The sequence below is a fragment of the Onychomys torridus genome, chromosome 2 (assembly GCF_903995425.1).
Source record: "Onychomys torridus chromosome 2, mOncTor1.1, whole genome shotgun sequence".
In the NCBI taxonomy this organism is placed as follows: Eukaryota; Metazoa; Chordata; class Mammalia; order Rodentia; family Cricetidae; genus Onychomys; species Onychomys torridus.
This window is the reverse complement of record NC_050444.1, coordinates 142,929,271-142,950,609: the sequence shown is the minus strand read 5'-3', so window position 1 is coordinate 142,950,609 and position 21,339 is coordinate 142,929,271. Positions and strand designations below refer to the sequence as shown.

The 21,339-nt window shown below is 43.2% G+C and overlaps 1 protein-coding gene across 1 annotated transcript; it reads left to right on the top strand.

The window, feature by feature from the left end:
- The first annotated feature begins 311 nt into the window (after positions 1 to 311).
- Rbbp4 (RB binding protein 4, chromatin remodeling factor) lies at positions 312 to 20,564 on the top strand. The gene is made up of 12 exons (XM_036179313.1): positions 312 to 470; positions 992 to 1,139; positions 4,569 to 4,714; positions 13,852 to 14,025; positions 14,469 to 14,584; positions 14,699 to 14,859; positions 14,960 to 15,086; positions 15,921 to 15,998; positions 16,773 to 16,849; positions 17,472 to 17,529; positions 17,636 to 17,746; positions 19,597 to 20,564. The coding sequence occupies exons 1-12, from the start codon at positions 455 to 457 to the stop codon at positions 19,660 to 19,662; spliced, it is 1,278 nt and encodes a 425-aa protein (XP_036035206.1). The 5' UTR covers positions 312 to 454; the 3' UTR covers positions 19,663 to 20,564.
- The last annotated feature ends 775 nt before the right edge of the window (positions 20,565 to 21,339 follow it).

Sequence of the window (21,339 nt, the reverse complement as noted above, 5' to 3'; positions counted from 1 at the left end):
CGCTACCCTAAGGGAGTCGTTAGCATAACGGCCCTCCAAGAAAATGGCTGCGCACGAGCGTGTGAAGGCTAAGCCCGTCACGTGACCCGTACGGGACTCGTCCCAGCGGGCGGTGCGCGCGCGCGCAATCGGTGGAAATAAGCCCGGGACCGTGATGGGGGGGGGGGGGGGGGGGGGAGAAAGGGGCGGAGCGCGCGCCGCGGCCCCGCGAAAAGCGACTGTGTGCGTCTGCATTGGCCGCGGCCGCGGATGCCCCGCCCACCCTTCCAGACCGCGCTCTCCCATTGGCCGATGTTGGCGCGAAGGCACGCGGGCCGGCCCCCCACGCACGGGCCGCAGGAAACAATAGAGGCCGCGCGCGCGGAGCGAGCGCCCGTAGCTTCCCCGCCCCTCCTGCATCGCACGACCCCGGGGTCCCTCCCCCCCCACAACCCCTCCCGGCTCTTCTGCCGCCATGGCTGACAAGGAAGGTGAGTGTGCCGAGGCGGGCTCGGGAAGGCGCGGGGTGGCGGGGCAGTGCCGTGGCTTGTTACGCGGCCTAAGACGGAGAGCAGGCCCGACTCGGGCGAGCCTACTCCCAGCAACTCCCGCTTGAGGAGGGAGCTCCCCGCGGGGCGGGCTAGCGGCGCGCCGGCGGAGCGGATGCGGGGCGACGCTCCCTGTCGGCCCCTCTGCCTGCGGGGACTCGGGGCGCCGCTCCCCACCTCCGGGCCCGGTGCGCAGGCCTCCTTTAGGGTTTTGTGGACTTGGCCGGCGTGCTTGGAAGCTGGGCAGCCTCGGGCCCGACGAGTAACGGAGTGCCTGGCTGGGGTGGCCGAGGACTTCCGGCCCTCGGCGGCGGAGGGCGGCCGTGGTGCCTGCGCCCTGGGGGATTGAGACGAGTCTCCATTTCGGTGTCAGGATCCGGGAGCCGCGCCGGGGGCTTCGGAGAGGTTTTACTCGCTTTCCGTCTCTGTTCGCTAACTTAGTCTGCGTTTCGGAAACATTCTAGCTGCCTTTGACGACGCGGTGGAAGAACGTGTGATCAATGAGGAGTACAAAATATGGAAGAAGAACACCCCTTTCCTTTATGATTTGGTGATGACCCATGCCCTGGAGTGGCCCAGTTTAACTGCCCAGTGGCTTCCAGATGTAACCAGGTGACACCTATCTCTTGGATATTACTTTGGTATTTCATGGCTTGAATTAGTTTTCCGGTGTTTGTTTTTTTTTTTTTTTCCTTCCCTTCTCCAGTCATTCAGAAGCGGCATATGATCAGAGCCTATGAGTAATGTTTATTTTCCTCCACCAATAAGTAAGACATAACGGTAGAGAGCAGAAGGTTATTTTCTAATTTGCCCTGCAAGAGAAAACGTGTTTTTCTTGCTCAGCATTGAGCCGAATAGCCATTCTATAACGGTAGTTGACTGTGTAATGTTAAAATGTGACAGATTTCAGAAGGTATTATGTCCGGTTCATTCAACAAAACATTGGGATTCTCAGTCATTTATGATGATAGTAGCAGGGTTAATAGCGAGATAAATTTGGGGCCTGCCTTCAAGAAACATTGTGTGGTTGTAGGGACAGTTATTTGAGCTGTAATGGTCCCGAGGCTTTAGATAATTAGTGAGGTAACACCTGAAGAGGCCTGGGGGCGTGTAATGTTTAGTGATAGAGCACACACTGGCGAGGACTTTGATCCTTAGGCCATAGAGTGAAATTGCATACGCAAAATGTCCTAACCAAGGGAACCAACCATCTGTCAACTTGAAATACCAAGACTAGCTTGCAGAAGGGAGTGAGTGGGAATACAAAGATAAAGGTGGGTGTATATTATTATTGATGTAATCTTGGCAAAAGAGAGTACTAAATTCTTTTGAAACTTGGAGTAAGATATGTATAGAATCCGGCTATGAGACTATTTGGTTCAACAAGTCGTAGAAAATTGGAGTAGAGTTGTTTTGAGGTGCTAGGAATTGAACCTTGTGCATGGTAAGCAGGCAGTACCTCTGATCTTTTTTTGTGTGTGTGTAATAGAAGGTTCTTGTGTATTTTACTAAAAATAAAGAATGACACTGCTCCTTATGCATCAGTGGAGAGAGATGGAGACCTTTATTTGAAGGGCCTTGTACAAATCCATGATGACACCTAGAAGTTTGAGGCTGGAACTTTTCAGTCTATTTATTTATTTAGGTTTTTTGAGACAGGGTTTCTCTGTGTAGCTTTGCGCCTTTCCTAGAACTCACTCTGTAGCCCAGGCTGGCCTCGAACTCACAGAGATCTGCCTGTCTCTGCCTCCCAAGTGCTGGGATTAAAGGCGTGCGCCAACACCGCTGAGCTTGGAGTTGGAACTTGTTGGTTGTTGTTGTTGTTTTTCCAAGACAGGATTTCTCTGTGTAGTTTTGGTGTCTGTCCTGGATCTCTCTCTGTAGCCCAGAGAACTCAACAGAGATCCTCCTGGCTCTGCCTCCCAAGTGCTGCGATTGAAGGCATGCACCACCACCGCCTGGTGGAGTTGGAACTTTTTAAAATGTAACCAGGTTCAAAAATAGTTGGGAGCTGCAGCTTAGTGGAGTCATTTCTATCTGTTGTCAGTGGTTGTTAAACCACTGGTGTTGAGAGGCTGTGTGGTGGTACATACACAGCTGTAGTTTCAGCACGAAAGAGGTGGAGCAAGAAGATGGGGAGTTCAAGGCCAGCCTGTGACACACTTTAAAAAACAAAGTGCATAGTGGCCGAGCTCTGTGACCCAGCGCTGTTTGTGTGGCATCTTTCCCATCTTGACAAAGAGGTTTCAGGTTGTAATGTACAGCACAGTCAGCTGGAGGTGTTGTAAAACATTGTCAACTCCCCTCCGAGGGTTCTGATTCTGTAAATGTGAGAATTTTCATTCCTTGACATTACCCAGTGGTGCTGGGGCTGTTGACTCTGCTTCACAGTGTTCGATTAATCCTTCCAGGAGAACACATGGTATTAAGTTATGTCTCTTCTTTGAAACTTAATATTCCTTGTTTCTTACAGTATTGTCAGATTGTCTTAAGCTAACATTCAAGAAATTGAGCAGTGATTTTAATCTTTCTAGTTTTCTCTCTCATTTGGCTTTTCCATTTCCAAAACTAGAGTTGGACTTTAATCACAGTCTGTTACTTAGTAGCTGTGATCTCAGCCACCATGTCTAATTGTCATATATCAAATACTTTTCACTTCAAATTAGAATAATTCTTCATAGTATTGTGGTATTTAGATCCAGCCCAGCTTTAGTTTTAGGTTGTTTGTTTAACAGTCCTGGCTGTCCTGGAACTTGCTTTGTAGACCAGGCTGGCTCTGCCTCCAGAGTGCTGGGATTAAAGCTGTGCACCACCACTGCCCAGCTTAACTCACTTTTTTTATTCCAACAAACTGGGGGAGAAGTAACTTTCCCTTTAGTAATTTTAAATTTTGGCCAAGTTAAATAAAAATTAAGTGTGCTGTATTTGTGCTCTAGCCTTAATAGAGGGCCATTATGAGTAGGAGACAGGCTGGTAAGTCGCCTCCCTGGGTAAAGATGCCTATTGCCAAACTAGACAGCTTAACTCTGGAGAGAACAGATCCACAAAAGTTGTCGTTTATTTTATTTCTGTTGGGGGTCGTGCACACCTAAGTGGAGGGTGTGGGTGCTCAGGACCTCCTGGAGCTAAATTTCAGGTGGTTGTGGGTCACTTGGCATGGGAGCTGGGAACTGAACTCATGTCCTCTATAAGAGCAGCAAACACTGTTAAGTGCTGAACCATCTTTCTGGTCCTACTTTTTCTAAAGAAATAGGGGCTTTGGTAATGACTCACTAAAATGCTTAGCTTACAAGCACCAGGGATATGCAGTTAATCCACACCACCCATGTTTAAAAACAGAACATGACAAACAAAAAACCAGGGTGGTATATGCTTAAAGTCTCAGTGATGAGGAAATGGGAAATAGGAAGATTCCCTCAGGCTCAACGGCCAGCCATGCTGACCTAATTGGTGAGCTCCAGCCTTGTATTAACAGAAGTGAATAGCTTCTTCTTGTTTGTTTTCACTTTTGCTCTTTTTTGAGACAGAGTTTCTCCATTGTAATAATAGCCCTGGCTGTCCTGGAACTCAGGTAGAACCACCTGCCTCTGCCTCCTGAGAGCTGGAACGAAGGCCTGTGCCACCACGACCAACCATAAATAGCATCTTAAGAGTGAATGACCCCCTCCCCCCACCTCCCAACACACACACACACACACACACACACACACACACACACAGGGGTTCTCAGCTGTCCTGGAACTCACTTTGTAGACCAGGCTAGCCTTGAACTCACAGAGATCCACCTGCCTCTTCTTCCTGGGTGCTGGGATTAAAGGTGTGTGCCACCACCTCTGGACTGAGTGAATGACTGACTCTTAATTGTCCTCCAGCATCCATATGCATGTCTACTTGAACATGGGTTGTTTTTTTAAAAAGTGGGGACTAGTTCTCACTAACTATCTCAATTGAATTGTTTGGGTTTTTTGTCATGTGTACATCACTGACTTTATGATTTCTTGGGTTATCGACTTGAATAATGATGATTTGTTGTTATTACAGGCCTGAAGGGAAAGATTTCAGCATTCATCGGCTTGTCCTGGGAACACACACATCTGATGAACAAAACCACCTGGTGATAGCCAGTGTCCAGCTCCCTAATGATGATGCTCAGTTTGATGCATCACACTATGACAGCGAAAAAGGAGGTAGGCTCTTCAGGGGAGAAATGATGGTGTGGGGTTACATCTTTCCTGTCTGAGCTGTCATCAAGGAGGTACATAGCCTCCTTGTTATGTAGCCTCTTTTTTTTTTAAACAATTTTTTTGTGATTTTATTTTATGTGCATTGATGTTTTGCCTGCATGTGTCTGTGAGGGTGTGGAATCCCCTCGAACTGGAGTTACAGACAGCTGTGCACCGACATGTGGGTGTTGGAGCTTGAACCCAGGTCCTCTGGAAGAGCAGCCAGTGCTTGTAACTGCTGAGCCATCTCTCCAGCACCTGGGAGCCTCTTAAGTTTAAGTTATTGGGAAAGCTAGTTTACACAAAGCTTGCTGTAAGCTTCCCTCTACTATACTGGTCATGGTGGGATTTCTGCAGTTAATGGAGCAAAGGTCTGCCATATGTTTTTGGTTGTGTATTCTCAACAGGGAAGACAATGACCCAAAGAGACAGAAATTAATTCATAGGTGTGGGTTGCTACAATTTTTTTTTTTTAATTTTATGTATATGAGTGTTTTGCCTGCATATATGTCTGTGCACTACTTGTGTGCCTGGTGCCTATAAAGTACAGAAAAGGGTGTTGGATTCCCTGGAAGTAGAGTTATAGGCATTTGTGAGCTACTAGGAATTGAACCTGAGTCCTTTGCAAGAGCAGCCAGTGCTCTTAATCGCTGAACCATCTCTCCAGCCACACATCTTACATGTTTACAAGCACAGGTGGCAGGAGGATCACAAGTTGCAGGCCAACTTGGGGCTAGTGATTCCCTAACTCAAAATAGAAATGAGTTTGCACAGTACCCAAAGCATACAGTGTATCTGTGCTGCTTCGATTTCACGGGGTTACAGGGGCAGAAAGTCTTAATAAAACTTCTTAGAGGGGTAACCAGTTGGGAGGGGGATGAGAAACACTAAATTATCATTGTTTTGCTTTTGGGGACAGAGTTTCTTTGTGTAGTCTTAGTCGTCCTGGAACTTGCTTTGTAGATTAGACTGATCTCAACTCAGAGAGCTTTCTGCCTCTGCCTCCCAGGTGCTGGGATTAAAGGCTGGGCCACCACTGCCCACCCACTGAATTATTCTTAAAGGTTTAAGACAGTAGAAATGACATGGTATCCATTATATTCATAAGAAATTTCTACAACCTTTTTTTTTTTTAGGAGATACCCTAAGAGTTTAACTGCTCCTGAATACTTAACATCTTTTTCAGGATAGGAATTGGTAAATTTTCTTTATGTCCCTCAAACCAGAACATCAAAAAAAAGGTGGGGTCAGTTGGAGAATTTCCTTGAATAAACCCTGTCTCAGACAAAACAAAAAATAGATAAAGGGCTTCCATTATTAACATTTGTGCTCCATATAACCAATGCTTAATATCTCTTGAGATTAGCAGAAAGAACCCTTCATTGTGTGTGTTAAATTTATTTGGGATCCAGCTGTTGACCAGGATTACAATTTTTCCTGGTCCATTCCACATTTAATCTTCTGTGGTACAGAGGGCAAAATAGGTGGTTAGAATAATAGTCAACTATGATTTTGTGTAATTTGCCCAAGTGAATAGTTTTTTGGAAAGTTAGTCTCTGGATCCCCGTGTATGTTGGTTGGAAAAGGAAAACATTGGCCTTAAGAGTAAGGGCTGATGGGGTGTTGGTGGCGGTGGCGGCGGCGGCGGCGGCGGCGCATGCCTTTAATCCCAGCATTCAGCAGGCAGAGCCAGTTGAATCGCTTTGAGTTCGAGGCTGGCCTGGTCTACAGAACGAGATCCAGGACAGGCACCAAAACTACACAGAGAAGCCCTGTCTCTAAACCGAAAAAGAAAAACAGAGTGAGGATGGGTGGAGACCCTATTTGCCACTGTCTAGCTGTGTGGTTTTTCTTTGGTTTGGTTTGGTTTTGCTTTTGGTTTTCTGAAGGGTTTCTTGTGTAGCCTTGACTGTCCTGGAACTTTGTAGACTAGGCTGGCTTTGAACTCCCAAGTTCCTCCCAAGTGCTGGAATTAAAAGAGTGTGCCACTATGCCCAGCCTAACTGTGGTTTTAGAGTAAGTCATTTAACCTGAGTCCAGTTCCTATCCCTTAAATGAAACAAATTCTCTTCTTTTAATGATTTCCTGGGTAATTGAACCCAATGTTGTATGTGTTTAAGGCCAGATGGCTCTACCATTGAGCTGTCCTCAGGTGTAAATGAGGTAAGTTGTGTTTGAATTGTGTTTAGGGCTAGAGTTGTAAATCAGTGGTGGGACACTTCGCTTTAGCATATCTGAAGCCCTGGATTCCGTCACTCGTACAATAGACTAAATGGGATTTTGTTGTTAGAGGCATGAAAAAATCTGATTACTGTTGTTTCATGTATATATATTATGTTTTTTAAGTAATGGAGAAGATATCCCTTCCTCTATAAACCAATCCTCTGGAAAGTAGTGCTGATGCCTTGCTTTCTTAAAGGAGTCCACATGTTAAATCACTCAACAAATGATGGTGGCACATTCGTAATCCTAGGTCTCCATGCTGAGGTAGAGTGGTCACAAATTCAAGTCCGCTCTGGGTAACATGACTGACTCCTGTTTTAGAAGGGAAAAAACAGGCCAATGAGACAAACAGCTGAGCGTTAAAGTCCTTGGATCCCATGGTGGAAGGAGAAAACTCCCGGAAGTTGTTCTCACCTCTGTGCTTGTGTAGTAGCATGTACTCACCCACCTGCATGTATTTGTATACAGTAAAATGAAAAACCAAAAGGGAGGTTAGGGATATAGGTCAGTTGGTAGAATATTTGCCATGCACAAGGCCCTGGATTCTAAACCATATACGGTGGTATGCACTTGGAAGGTGGAGGCAGGAGACTGGTGTTTGTTCAAGGGGAGTTCAGTACTTAATAAATACATGGAGGTTTTTTTCTTGATGTCTGAGATGCAGTACAGAATGTGTGGTGTGGATTTATAATTTGCTTTTCTGACAGTAGATTCCATAACTTACGTTTTCATTTTGTGTGTGCGTGGTGCATGCAAGTGTGTGGATGCAGGTGTCTATGCCAACACACTCAGAAGTCAGAGCCTTCCTCTTTCACTCTGTTTAACCCTTTGATACAGCTTCACTGAATTGGAGGCTTCCCCACTCAGCTAGGCTGCTTGTCTTCACACTGTAATCCTGGTGTTACAGATACACTTGAAGCCATACTTGGCTTTTTGTGTAGGTGCCAAGAATTCAGACTCAGGTCTTCAAGCTTGCTCTGTAGCAAATGTTTTACCCGCTGAGCCATCTCTCTATCCTCAAGCTCTTTTTTTGTAGTGTTAAGGTTTTATTTAAGTTTGTATGTGTTGTATTATGCCTGTTTTTGAATAGGCTTTCATGTAACCCATAACTCAAAGTGGCTTGAATTTGTACTCATCCCTGCGTTCACCTCTGAAGTTCTGGGAGGGACTGAATTAATGAACCTGGCCTCTGCTATTGTTAAGAAAAGCTAGGGGCTGGAGAGATGGCTCAGCGGTTAAGAGCACTCACTGGCTGTTCTTCCAGAGGTCCTGAGATCAATTCCCAGCAACCACATGGTGGCTCACAACCATCTGTAATGAGATCTGGTGCCCTCTTCTGGCCTGCAGGCATACATGCAGACAGAACACTGTATACGTAATAAATCTTTTTTTAAAAAAAGAAAAGCTGTACAGTTATGAATTACTAACTTTTCCTATGATGTCCTCCAACTTTTTTGTCCTTTGAAATGCTTCCCAGTTCCAAGATTTCAAAATACATGTTGTTTATTCCTAATCCTTTAACTGATACACTTTGGTCTTTCTGTTTATTTTGCTGCTGTGTATGTGATTGGAATTGAGTCCTATTCCCTGAATTTTCTCTTGCTTTGGGGAATTGGGGGGACATAAGATCTCTTCCACTGAGCTACTATCTCTCTCTTTTCTTTCTAAAGATTTATTTATATATATATACAGTGTTCTGTCTGCATGTGTCCCTGCAGGCGAGAAGAGGGCGCCAGATCTCATTACAGATGGTTGTGAGCCACCATGTGGTTGCTGGGAATTGAACTCAGGACCTTTGGAAGAGCAGACAGTGCTCTTAACCTCTGAGCCATCTCTCCAGCCCCGCTACTTTCTCTTGACTACAGTTTTGTGTGTTGATGTAGGTGTGTGCCAAAGTGCCAAATGGGGAAGGACTGTCACAGGTTCAAGGTCATTGTGGTCTGTATATTGAGCTTCTGAATGAACTGTCACAAAAAGGCTTCTCTCTCCCAAAAAATAGTAACAAAAGCAGTAGTGTGAATAATGGCTGTGGATTTTTGAATTTGATTGTCACACTACCCCAGTGTTGCACACCTTATTTTCCTTTTACCCCTTTACTGAAAAGTGAATGTGCTTGGTACTAAATGTGAGGGAGTGGTGACTTCAGTTGATCTCATCAGTAATGGGTACAGTCATGTCTAAGTCTCTTGGGTGCTGGGTTGTATCTCAGTGGTAGAGCACTTGTCTAGCATTTACAAGACCCTGGGCTACATACTTCGCACCACAGACACAAAAAGTTAGTTTTTTGAGAGATTACTAGGTAGATCACTTGTTAACTAAAAGATGAAATGCATTATAAAAATACATGAGTTAAGTATAATAAATCATTGATTGTGATAATATAATTTGGTTATTTGACTTGTGTTAAAATATATTCTTTGAAATTCCACAAGGTTTATGGCCTGGGTGCTGGACATGTTTTGTTTGGGGAGTTTTTATTGTTTTTGGTTAATTAGTTGATTTGGGGATGGGGGGGACGGTTGGTTTTTTGTTTTGTTTTGTTTTTTTAGACAGGGTCTCTGTTGTAGACTGGCTGAAACACCCTTAAGTAGTCAAGGCTATCTTTGAACTCCTGGTGATCCTTTTGACTTAGCCTTTTAAAGGGGGTTTCTTCTATTGTTATTATTAATGTATATGGGGATTTTCTCGGTGTGTATGTCAGTGCACCCGCCATGTTTGTGCTTGGTGCCTATGAAGGCCAGAGGAGGGTGTCAGAGCCTCGGAACTGAAGCTGTCATGGGGTGCTGAAAACCAAACCTTTGGTCATCTTGAAGAGCAGCCAGTGCTCTTCATCAATCAGGCGCCTCTGGCCTGTGCGAATGTTTCACTGTGACTTGAATAGTGAGTGCACACGTGGATAAAGATTCATGAAGCCACAGAGAGCTGTTCATTTTTATTCTCTTGTGTTGTACTTTGGGTTGGTTTTAATGGTGTTTTGCCTTTGTTGGCTAGGAAGAATTTTTTACTTTTTTGTTGTTGTTGTTGTTAATATTTCAGACCTTTGTTTCCTGTTTTGAATGGGCCTTCCACTATCTACTTTATAGTGGCAGTCTGTAATTTTAAGTAGGTGTAGCTGGTGGGGTGATAATGTCTCAGCGGTAATATGTGTGTCTAGCGTGTGTGTGGCCTTTGGTTCAGTCTGCATTAAGAAAAAGACGTATCTTAATCTGTTAAGAACTCAATTTGAGAACTGTGTATGGTAGCACATACCTTGTAATCTCAGTACTTGGAATGCAAGAAGATCCTTACTTTTGAAACAAGCTGGGCTATTGAGACATGGGTAGTTTTAAGTATTTGCCCCAAATGAAAATCATGCATATATGATTGATGGCCCCCTTTTTCTGTGGATTCTGCCCAGTGTTGCTTTTCTCCTGTATGTAACCATTTTGACAATTAAACTTTTTAGATTTTTAGTCAGTCGTGTGCTTACTACCATATGCTTAGACTGGAAATTCTTTGAGATCACTTACCACATTACATCTTTTTTAACATTTATTTATGTGTGCCTGTAAGGGTGTTGTGGGTGGAGGTCAGAGGGCAACTTTGCCTTCTACCTTGTTGAGGCAAGTTCTTGACTGTTGTTCTACAGTTACAGTGATTGCTCCAGGCTAGCTGGCCCAAGAGCCTTCTCTCCTAGCCCTGTGTTACATCTTTTGTATGTTGTAGAGTCGGGTGTATGCAAAGGTTTAGTGTATTTCCCCCCCCCCCCCTTCTAGAGCCCTTTTTCTTTCCTTTTTTATTGATTTATTTTTGTTTTATGTGCATTGGTGTTTTGCCTGAATGTATGTCTATGTGAGGGTACCAGATCCCCTAGAACTGGAGTTACAGACAGTTGTGAACTGCCATGTGGGTAATGGAATTGCACCTGGTCCTCTGGAAGAGCAGCCATTTCCCTTTACCTTACCACTGAGCCCTCTCTCCAGCCCCTAGGGCCTTTTTTCAAAGACAGGATGTCACTGTGTACATTGCTCCTGGCTAGCTAGCTGGTCTGGAGCTGAAAAGATCTGCTTGCTTCTGCCACCTTAGAGCCGGGACTAAAGAAGTGAACAGTGAATGCAGTAAGGATTATTTTGAGGTTGGAAATTGCCTTAATAGGCTAACAGTGTTACTCATTTACACCTTTGCTCTCTGGAAATATTTTCATCCTTTAGTTAGTGACACTTTGCTAGGAGTAGAGGTAGTTCAGGGTCATCCTTGGCTACATAGTGGAGGGTCAGCCTGTGCTACTTGAGACCATGTCAATCAATCAATCAATCGATCGAAGAATGAAATAACATTGAGTAGAAGTGTCAGTGACAGAACATTTTTTTTTTTTCCTGTAGCTGAGGATCGAACCCAGGGCCTTGCGCTTGCTAGACAAGTGCTCTACCACTGAGCTAAATCCCCAACCCAGAACATTTTCATTTGTACATAACTCTAAACTTTATTTAAGGCTCAGAAAAATGTAAAGCCTTCCCCAAATCACCAAACTAGGAAGTGACAGAGCTACTTGGGTCTGAGTCTAACTCTTACCAAGTATTTTCTACCATATCCTGCCTTCTGGAAGTCTTCTATCATTAATTACCCTCATTTATTTCATATAACCACAAATTATTTATTTTGTAATGCTGCTTGAGAGAATTCTCCCAAGTGTATGTAATAGTTAAATGTGACTGAAGAGCACATGAAATAGCTCAGGAGGAAAAGATTCTTGTTACCTGATGGACTGAGTTGTCTCTGGCCTCCACATGTGCACCATAGCGCACAGAATGACAATAGATACGTTTTAGAGCCAGGCATGGTGGAACATACCTCTGTTGAGTTCCAGGACAGCCAAGGCCAAATAGTGAGAACCTTTCTCAAACCCAATAATAAACAATAATTCGGGGCTGGAAAGATGGTTCAGTGTTTAAGGGCACTCACTGACTGCGATCCCAAAGGACCCAGGTTCAAATCCCAGCACCCACATGGCAGATAACTATCTGTAACTCAAAGATCTGCCCTGCAGGCAAAACACCAATGCACGTAAAAATAAAAGTAAATAAATTAAAAAAACAACAACAACAATAAATCATAAAATTTTGAGGATGTTAATGAAAAGAAACTAACCAGACCTGGTGGCATAGTCCTGTAATCCAGTCTACTCAGGAGACTTGAGTCAGGAGGATTTCAAGTTTTGAAATCCTACTTAGTCAATTTAGTGAAATCCTGTTTAAAAATGAAAAAAGTTAGAGAGGTCAGTGATATTACAAGGTACGGTCAGTCTCCAGCATGAAAGAAGGGATTGGGAAAGGAGATACTATGAGAACAGATACAATGCCATGGTATTTCTGAAAGCTCACACTAATGAAGAGCTTCAGATAAATGATGTAAGAGATGCTTTATATTATCCAGCACTACAGTTTAATATCCATTAAATTGGCAGCTTGATACTAGTGAGGTAGTTGAAGAGTTAAGAGCACTTGTTTCTTTTGCAGAGGGGCCGGGATTCAGTTTCTGGCACCCACACAAAACAACTTACAACTGTCCAACTCCAGTTTCAGGGATCTACTGCCCTCTTTTGGCCTCTAGGAGCACCAGGTACACACTAGCACACACGCAGGGAAATACTTACACACATAAAGTAAAAGTAAATTTTTTTAGCCAGGTGGAAGTAGAGCACACCTTTTAATTCCAGGACTTGAGAGGTAAAGGCAGCCAGATCTCTTGGTTCAAGGCCAGCCTGTTCTACAAAGTGAGTTCCAGGACAGCCAGAAACCCTGTCTTGAAACAGGCTCCCCCCACCCCCCAAAATATTCCCCCCTTGTCTTTTTTGTTTGTTTGTTTGTTTTGTTTTTGTTTAAGACAGATTCTCTCTACATATCCCTGGCTGTTCTGGAACTCACTGAGGCATGCTTGAATTTCATTCGTTCTACAGATTTTGTTTTGGCTTGGTTTTTTGTTTTCCAAGGCAAGATTTCTCTATATAACAGTCCTAGCTGTCCTAGAATTCACTCTGTAGACCAGGCTGGCCTTAAACTCACAGAGATCCACCTGCCTCTGCCTCCTGAGTGCTGGGATAAAAGTGTGCACTGCCATTACCCAGCCCCAGAAACTTATTTTTATGTCAAATGAGATTTGAAAACTGTCAAGAACAACCTTTTAGCAAGAATCTTGGTGGTCATCATACTTGTAATCTTGGCACTCAGGGAAATTGCCTAGGCTAGACTATAGAATGAGATTTTGGAAAGGAGTGGGAGAGAGGAGAGAGAACAGAGAGGAACCTCTATGTAGTGAATTGAAGGCCTGTCTGAGCTGTATAATCATAGTCTGGGGGGGGGGTTGAGACACAAAGTTGCTGCCTGCCCCCTACCCCACTCCACCCCCTCCTGCAGGATCTCCCTATAAAGCCTTAGCTAGTGTGACACTCACTATGCAGACCAGGCTGGCATCTAACTCACAAAGATCTACTTGTTTGGCCTGGGAGTGCCAAGATTTAAAGGTGTGGGGCTGGAGAGGTGGCTCAGAGGTTAAGAGCACTGTTTGCTCTTCCGAAGGTCCTGAATTCAATTCCCAGCAACCACATGGTGGTTCACAACCATCTGTAATGAGATCTGGTGCCCTTTTCTGGCCTGCAGAGATACGTGTAGACGGAACAGTGTATACATAATAAATAAATGAATCTTAAGAAAAAAAATTTAAAGGTGTGTACTACCATGGCTGGCTTGAGATTCATACCGTCTTTAATTTCAGTTGGTAATGTAGTACTTATTACTAATCTGCAGTTACAAATGTATAAAAGCACTTTAGTTCTGTAAATGGTTCAGACTTCTACTTATATGACTTAGTTGATTAAATACCTTTTGCTTATATATGTACAGAGTTTGGAGGTTTTGGCTCTGTCAGTGGGAAAATTGAAATAGAAATCAAGATCAACCATGAAGGAGAAGTAAACAGGGCTCGGTACATGCCCCAGAACCCTTGCATCATTGCAACAAAGACTCCATCCAGTGATGTGCTTGTTTTCGACTACACAAAGCATCCTTCTAAACCAGGTACTCCCCTCTTTTTAAACAGATACAGATTCCATTTACTCAAATAGTCTCTGTTATTTTTATAATTTAACATTTTATGATTTTTATTGATACGTGTGGTATTTATTGGTTTTTCAAGACAGTTTCTCTGTGTAGCCCTGTCTGTCCTGGAACTCACTCTGTAGGCCAGGCTGGCCTCGAACTCACAGAGTTCCACCTGCCTCTGACTCCTGAGTGCTGTGGTTAAAGGTATGTGCTGCCACCGCCTGGCTACGTGTGAGTTATTTTATGCTTCTCAAGTGAAACAATGCTTTTATGTGGAAAATCATGATTTTGCAACTTCCGCATTGTATAGTTGGTCATAATGGGTCTGTATTTTGTATAATAGACATCTGTGACATTTTGCTTAATAAGCCCAGAGAGACAATGGACTGGATATTCTAGATATGTCTGTTACTTTGCAGACCCTTCTGGAGAGTGCAACCCAGATTTGCGTCTCCGTGGACATCAGAAAGAAGGTTATGGTCTTTCTTGGAATCCAAATCTCAGCGGGCACTTACTTAGTGCTTCAGATGACCATGTGGGTATCCTTGCAGTTTTGAGGCAAATCTGGGATTGTTGCCAGTTGGTGTCTTTTTTGGGGATATGTGGGGAAGTGAGAATCTTTTATATAATGGTTAATTTTATATTTAAGACCATCTGCCTATGGGACATCAGTGCAGTTCCAAAAGAAGGAAAAGTGGTGGATGCAAAGACCATCTTTACAGGGCATACAGCAGTAGTAGAGGACGTTTCCTGGCATCTGCTCCACGAGTCTCTGTTTGGGTCAGTTGCTGATGATCAGAAACTTATGATGTGAGTGGACCCCATTGTTTGTTTTTTAATACATACGTTTTCATAGTTTTGTGTTAGTCCCCATTTCAAGCTCCCCTGTTCTTTCTCTTTTTAAATGAAGTTGGGATACTCGTTCAAACAATACTTCCAAGCCAAGCCACTCAGTCGATGCTCACACTGCTGAAGTGAACTGCCTGTCTTTCAATCCTTACAGTGAGTTCATTCTTGCCACAGGATCAGCTGACAAGGTCAGTTTGCTTTGTTTGCGGTTTTTTGTTGTTGAATTGTTCAGGTTTTATATTTTATGGGTAAGGGAACTTGACCTGCATGTATGTCTTTGGCATGGTATACATGACTGGTGCCTGTTGAGACCAGAAGAGGGTGTCACATCCCCTGGGTTGAAGTTATAGATGTTTATGAGACATCAAGTGTGTGCTCTTAGCTACTGATCCATCTTCAGCATTTTTTTATTGTGCAAAGATCTTTTAGTTAATGTTTTAAAGGTTTTTTTTAAGAGTTTATTATCAGGCTGCTGGGCCTGAAGATTTGAATTCAGTCCCTAAGACCCAAATAACTAAAGGAGATTACCAACTCCATTCCTACAAGTTGCCTCTGGTTTCTGCACGGTTGTCTTGGCTCCTCTGTGTTTATAGACACACACATTCTCAATTATTTATTTGGAAGGGGTTGGAGCACATACACCATGACATTTACGTGGGGGTTAGAAGACAACTGGCCAGAGTCTATTTATTCCTTCCACTGTGTGGATTCTGGGATTAAACACATGTTAGGCTTGACAACAAGCACCTTTATCCACTGAACCATGTGGCCCTAGGCTTTCCTTTTTCTTTTTTGGGGGCAGGGAGTTTGTTTTGTTTTGTTTTTCGAGACAGGGTTTCTCTAGGTAGTTTTGGTGCCTGTCCGGGATCTCGCTCTGTAGACCAGGCTGGCCTCGAACTCACAGAGATTGCCTGGTTCTGCCTCCTGAGTGCTGGGATTACAAGCGTGAGGCATGCGCCACCACTGCCCGGCTGGCTTTCCTTACTTAATTTATCTTGATTTCTTTTTCTTTTTGTACATAGACTGTTGCCTTGTGGGATCTGAGAAATCTGAAACTCAAGTTGCATTCCTTTGAATCACATAAGGATGAAATATTCCAAGTAAGAGAAACCAATGCTGCCTGCCTTCTTTTCCCTTTCCTCCCCCCTTTACAGAAAATGGGGTACACACCTATAATCCCAGCACTTGGGAATCTGCAGCAGAAAGATTACCACGTAAAGAGATCCTCTCTCACAAATCAGAGAGGACCTGCAGATGAAGCTCAGTTGGTAGAGTACTTGGCTAGTATGCAGGAACCCTGGGCTCCATCCCTAGCACCTCCTGAACCAGGCATAGTGTACATGGCTGTAATCCCAGCACTAGGACCATATAAGCAGGAACAGCACATGAAGGTTAGCCATAGCTACAGAATAAGTCCAAGGCCAACCTGAACCACCCCGAGAAATGAGACTGTCTCAAGATTGTGGGGGAAGGGAGGTACCTGTGCGTCTGTGTTATTCCTTATACTCAGTTCTCTCCCCTTCTTTCCTTTTTTTTTGGGGGGGGGGGCTGAGGACTGAACCCAGGGCACAGCTCTACCACTGAGCTACGTCCCCAAACCCTCCCTTACTTTCTTTTCTTTTTGGTTGTTCGAGACAGGGTTTCTCTGTGTAGCTTTGCGCCTTTCCTGGAACTTACTCTGTAGCCCAGGCTGGCCTGGATCTCACAGAAATCCACGTGGCTCTGCCTCCCAAGTGCTGGGATTAAAGGTGTGTTGTGCCACCACCACCACCTGGCTTCACTGCGTTTTATTCACAAAGTTTTGTAAGATATAATCTGAGATATTTCCCCTTCTATTTTCTGATTCATTGCATTTTCTTCACTCTTGGATATAGGTTCAGTGGTCACCTCACAATGAGACTATTTTGGCTTCTAGTGGTACTGATCGTAGGCTGAATGTCTGGGATTTAAGGTGAGTTTTGTGTTTGTGAGTCCATGAAGTATGTTTGGTTTTTTTGTTGTTGTTGTTTTTGTTTTTGTTTTGGGGAGACAGGGTTTCCTTTATAGACCTGGTTGTCCTAGAACTTACTCTGTGGAATAGTCTGACCTCAGACTCAGAAATTCACCAATCTTTGCTCCAGAGTGCCACCACGCCTGCACAGTTACTGTCTTTACATTTTCAAAGATGGGTGCTTAAGCTGTCTTAGGGTTTCTATTGCTGTGAAGAGACACCATGACCATGGCAGCTCTTAGAAAGAAAACATTTAATTGAGTGGCTTACAGTCCAGAAGTTTGGTCCATTATCATCATGGTGGGACATGGCTCTTTGCAGGTAGACATGGTGCTGGAGGGTTAGCTGAGAGTCCTACATCCTGTACAGGCAATAGGAAGTGAATTGAGACACTGGGCATGGGCTTGAGCATATACTGAGACCTCAAAGCCCACCTCCACAGTGACACACTTCCTCCAACACAGCGATACTTACTCTAATAAGGCCACACCTCCTAATAGTGCCTATGAGCTTTGGGGGCCAGTTACATTCAAACTACTACACAGGGATGTAATGTTTTCTGACTTAAAATTCTTTTTGTTAGTAAAATCGGAGAAGAACAGTCCCCAGAAGATGCAGAAGATGGCCCACCAGAGTTGTTGGTATGTTACAAACCTTTGGGCACTTTGGGGTCTTCTGTGCGTTAAAAAGTGGGCTGTGATGTAATGTTGTCCGTGTTTACTATCTTTGTTTTGGTCCCTCTTGCAGTTTATTCATGGTGGTCACACTGCCAAGATATCTGATTTCTCCTGGAATCCCAATGAACCTTGGGTGATTTGTTCTGTATCAGAAGACAATATCATGCAAGTGTGGCAGATGGTGAGTGTTCAGCCATTTATTTAGGGGATGTTAGATACATGAGACCATCATTTTACACAAACACACACACACTCACTCACTCACTCACTCACTGGATGCAGCTGCCATCTCTACCCTGTTTTCCTCAGATATGACTTGAATGTATATATGTAGTTGGTGGGGGGGGGGGTTGCTGTTTATTTTGAGTCAAGATCTCACGTATCTCTGTCTGGCTCATATTTACATGTGTTACTTTGAACTGTCTTTTCTTTTTGTTTTTGAAGTTTTTCTGTCTGTTCCTGGCTGTCCTGGAACTCACTCTCTGTTACACAGAAATCCTATCTCAAGAAAAGATTTTTCTTTTTAACTTAACAGTTCTAAGTTTGTTTGTTTTCATAGTACTAAGCAGTCTTTACTGGAAAATCTATACTTTTGATGGTGTAGCTCTTGATATAGATAAATAAAACAAGATCTCAATGACACATAGCCAAACCTCATCATTGAATAAATCTCTAAGCAGGCTGAGCAGATGTCAACAGCTTGATTTTTAAAAGATTGGGTTTTAAAAGACTGCAGGCGGATCTCTGAGTTCAAGGCCAGCCTGGTTTACAGAGTGAGTTCTAAGACTGCCAGGGTTCATCCAGGGTTGCTGCCTCCATCGTGGGTTATGTCCATATAAGTAGTACATGCTGGGGGATGGGGGTGCCTGCCTGTAATCCCAGCACTGTGAGTTCGAGGCCAGCCTAGTCTACAAAGTGAGATCCAGGACAGGCACCAAAACTACACATTGAACCCTTGTCTTGAAAAAAACAAACAAAAAAAGGTAGTATTTGCTCAGACTTTGACCTGTGTGGGGTTTTTGTTTTTGTTTTTGCATATAACTGCTAAGAAGTCATTGGGATTTCTAGCTCAGATTGTCTTGTTTATGATAATGATCCCTTTTGGGCCCCACCTGAGTCTTGTTACTAAGGTTTGGTAAGGTCCTTAGATAGCCTTATAGCTGGACTAGTCAACAGAAGTGCTGAAAGTTAACCACTGGGGAAGGGAGATTAAGCTTGTAGCTTGCCCTGTGATCTTAGCACAACCAAAAATTGGTAGTTTGAGTGTCCAGATTCTGGTGGTAATATTGATTGCTAGGAGAGAGGAGTAAGAGGACTATTCTGCTCCCGCCTTTATTTATCTATTTATCTCTTCCATGTGGTCCCAGAGAGAGAGAGAGAGAGAATGAGAGAATGAGAATGTATAAAAATAAAACCCAGTAATAAGCAGGGGGGTGTGGTGACCCTATAATCCTAGTTCTTGGGGAAACTGAGGCAAGTGATTACATTATTATACATTTCATCAACTAGTGGGGGTGGGGTTTTATATGTTATATAAAATGTTTTTTGTTTTTTTTAATATTTGTAAACTAAAATTTGGACGGTTTGGATGGTTTTATTTAAATTTACTATTCAGTGAATTTTTTTATACTCTAGAGTCATACATCACAAAGAAATTTAAAATATTTTTATCATCCCTATATGAAATTCTGTGCTTTAAGCATCGCTTTCTGTGTATCTCATAGAAACCTCTCTGGTTTATATTTTAGCTATTACCAATAATATATCTGGTCAGGTCAGGAATAATGATCATCCATACTTTGTGAAAATGCCCTATACGGGACCTGTGGCCTGTTCCTTGTTTTCACTGGAGCACATCTGTTACGATTCATATTGTTGGTTCACTGTCTGTTGCTGTTTTTAGCAATAGCATTGAATATTTTAAAAAACTTTTTGAAATGTTATCAGGCACCTTGGCATAATATATTGTGGAAACTTGGACTTCAAGAAATAACTGTCTTCATACTAAATACCCTTTTCTCCTTTTGGCAGGCAGAGAACATTTATAATGATGAAGACCCTGAAGGAAGCGTGGATCCAGAAGGACAAGGATCCTAGACATGTCTGCACTTGTGGTTTAGACTCCCCTTGTTGTCCTCTGAACCCTAGAAGGATTGAACACTGGTTTGAGACACAGACTTTGTTCAGCTCTCCGGCTACAATAGGTGCCACCAACAAAACTATTAGCCCAAACCATGGGGGTTTTCTAATCTTAACTGGGGGACTTAATTCAACAAAGCCACAGACTTATATTTAAATTTTTCTTCAGGAATTTTCTAGTAACAAACCAGGTCTAAAGCATCTTCAGAAATGGGGCATATTACGTGTGATTATTTTTCTTCTTAAGCTATATCCCCAAGTTTTTCAGATTCTCAAGAGGCCACAGTGGATAAGGAATAGAGCCAAGTGAAGTAGGTGTCTGAGCCATGAGTATAACTATTGCAAGATGTCGTTTTTATTCAGGAATTAGGGGAGAGTCAAGTCATAGAGTTTAAAGTCCTCACACCTGGCTTTCCAGGATGCACATTTTCCTATGTAAACCAGTCTTGGTTTCTTTAGTTAAGACAACACGTTCCTCCTTCCCCTTATATTTTTGCTCATTAGTGTATTTCTTGAGCTGTTTCCATATTATTCTTTTCCTTTCTGTGAAATGGTTTTTGTTGTGTGTGGTTTTTGTTTTTGTTTTTTTAAACTTGGGACCACCAAGTTGTAAGGTGTATGTTTTCAACTGACAGTTATACCGCTGGAGAACTGTCAGGTTGAGAAAGAGTGAATTGCTAGTTTGTCTTTGTTTTTGAAATTAAATTAATCCTTGATAAGAGTTGCTTTTCTAGGGGTTAGTCCTTGACCATAGTTTGATGCTCTCTCCATTTTGGTTGACCTGTCTCAGCATCGGGCCTGTTACTCTCCATGACTAACTGTGTAAGTGCTTATAAAGGAATAAATTGCTTTTCTATTATGCCCTGTGCTGGTAGGTTTTATTTAATATCCACCAAACACCAGTCTCCGGCTTCTAGAAGAGTTTGTTCGGGTGACAGTTGTTTTTATGTTCTTGACTATCGAGATGAAAATGAACATAATCGATCCAGAACCATTAAAAGAAGAGCTTTACTCCTGCCTGGGAAAGTGAAGGCATTACCAAACAGTACACAAACTAGTCTTGGTAAAATTACATCTTTTTGAAGTCTTCTTAGAGAGCCGCACAAGTTTCCAAGATGTCAAAGGCAGTGTGATAGACAACTTAAGGCAGTTTATATTTGAAAGAGACTATACCCGTGTTCCAGAGAGCTTGTATCTGTCCAGTGTTTTTTGCTGGGACTTCTACTTTTAAAGTGTAGGAACTGAGTCTGAGTGCCCTTATCACCATATGTGATAACTAGATAAAAATGACCAATTTTGCTTAAACTGACTAAATGACTCTCACCTTCAGAACCATTTAATTTCTGGAAAGTCTGAATAATGAAGTGTCAGGTCCAAATCTGAAGTGATTCCTGTTCTCATTGTTTTTGTGTGTAGTAAAAACTATAAAGCTGGGTGTGATGGTACATCCCAGCACTTGGGATGCAGATGCAGGTGGATTTCAGTGAGTTTGAGGTCACTACATGGTGATACCCTGGGGGGTAGTTGTGGGTGTGTGTGTCTTGGGTCACACTTGGTGACGTACACCTGTAGTCCCAGTGGTTGGGAAGTAGAGTCAAGATCAGAAGTTCAAGGTCATCCTGATCTATATAACAA

Bases quoted from the DNA above. Each gene is read 5' to 3' on its own strand.
- Rbbp4 (XM_036179313.1), top strand. The intron at 14,585-14,698 runs GTGGGTATCCTT...TTTATATTTAAG, and splicing joins TTAGTGCTTCAGATGACCAT to ACCATCTGCCTATGGGACAT. The intron at 16,850-17,471 runs GTGAGTTTTGTG...TCTTTTTGTTAG, and splicing joins CTGAATGTCTGGGATTTAAG to TAAAATCGGAGAAGAACAGT.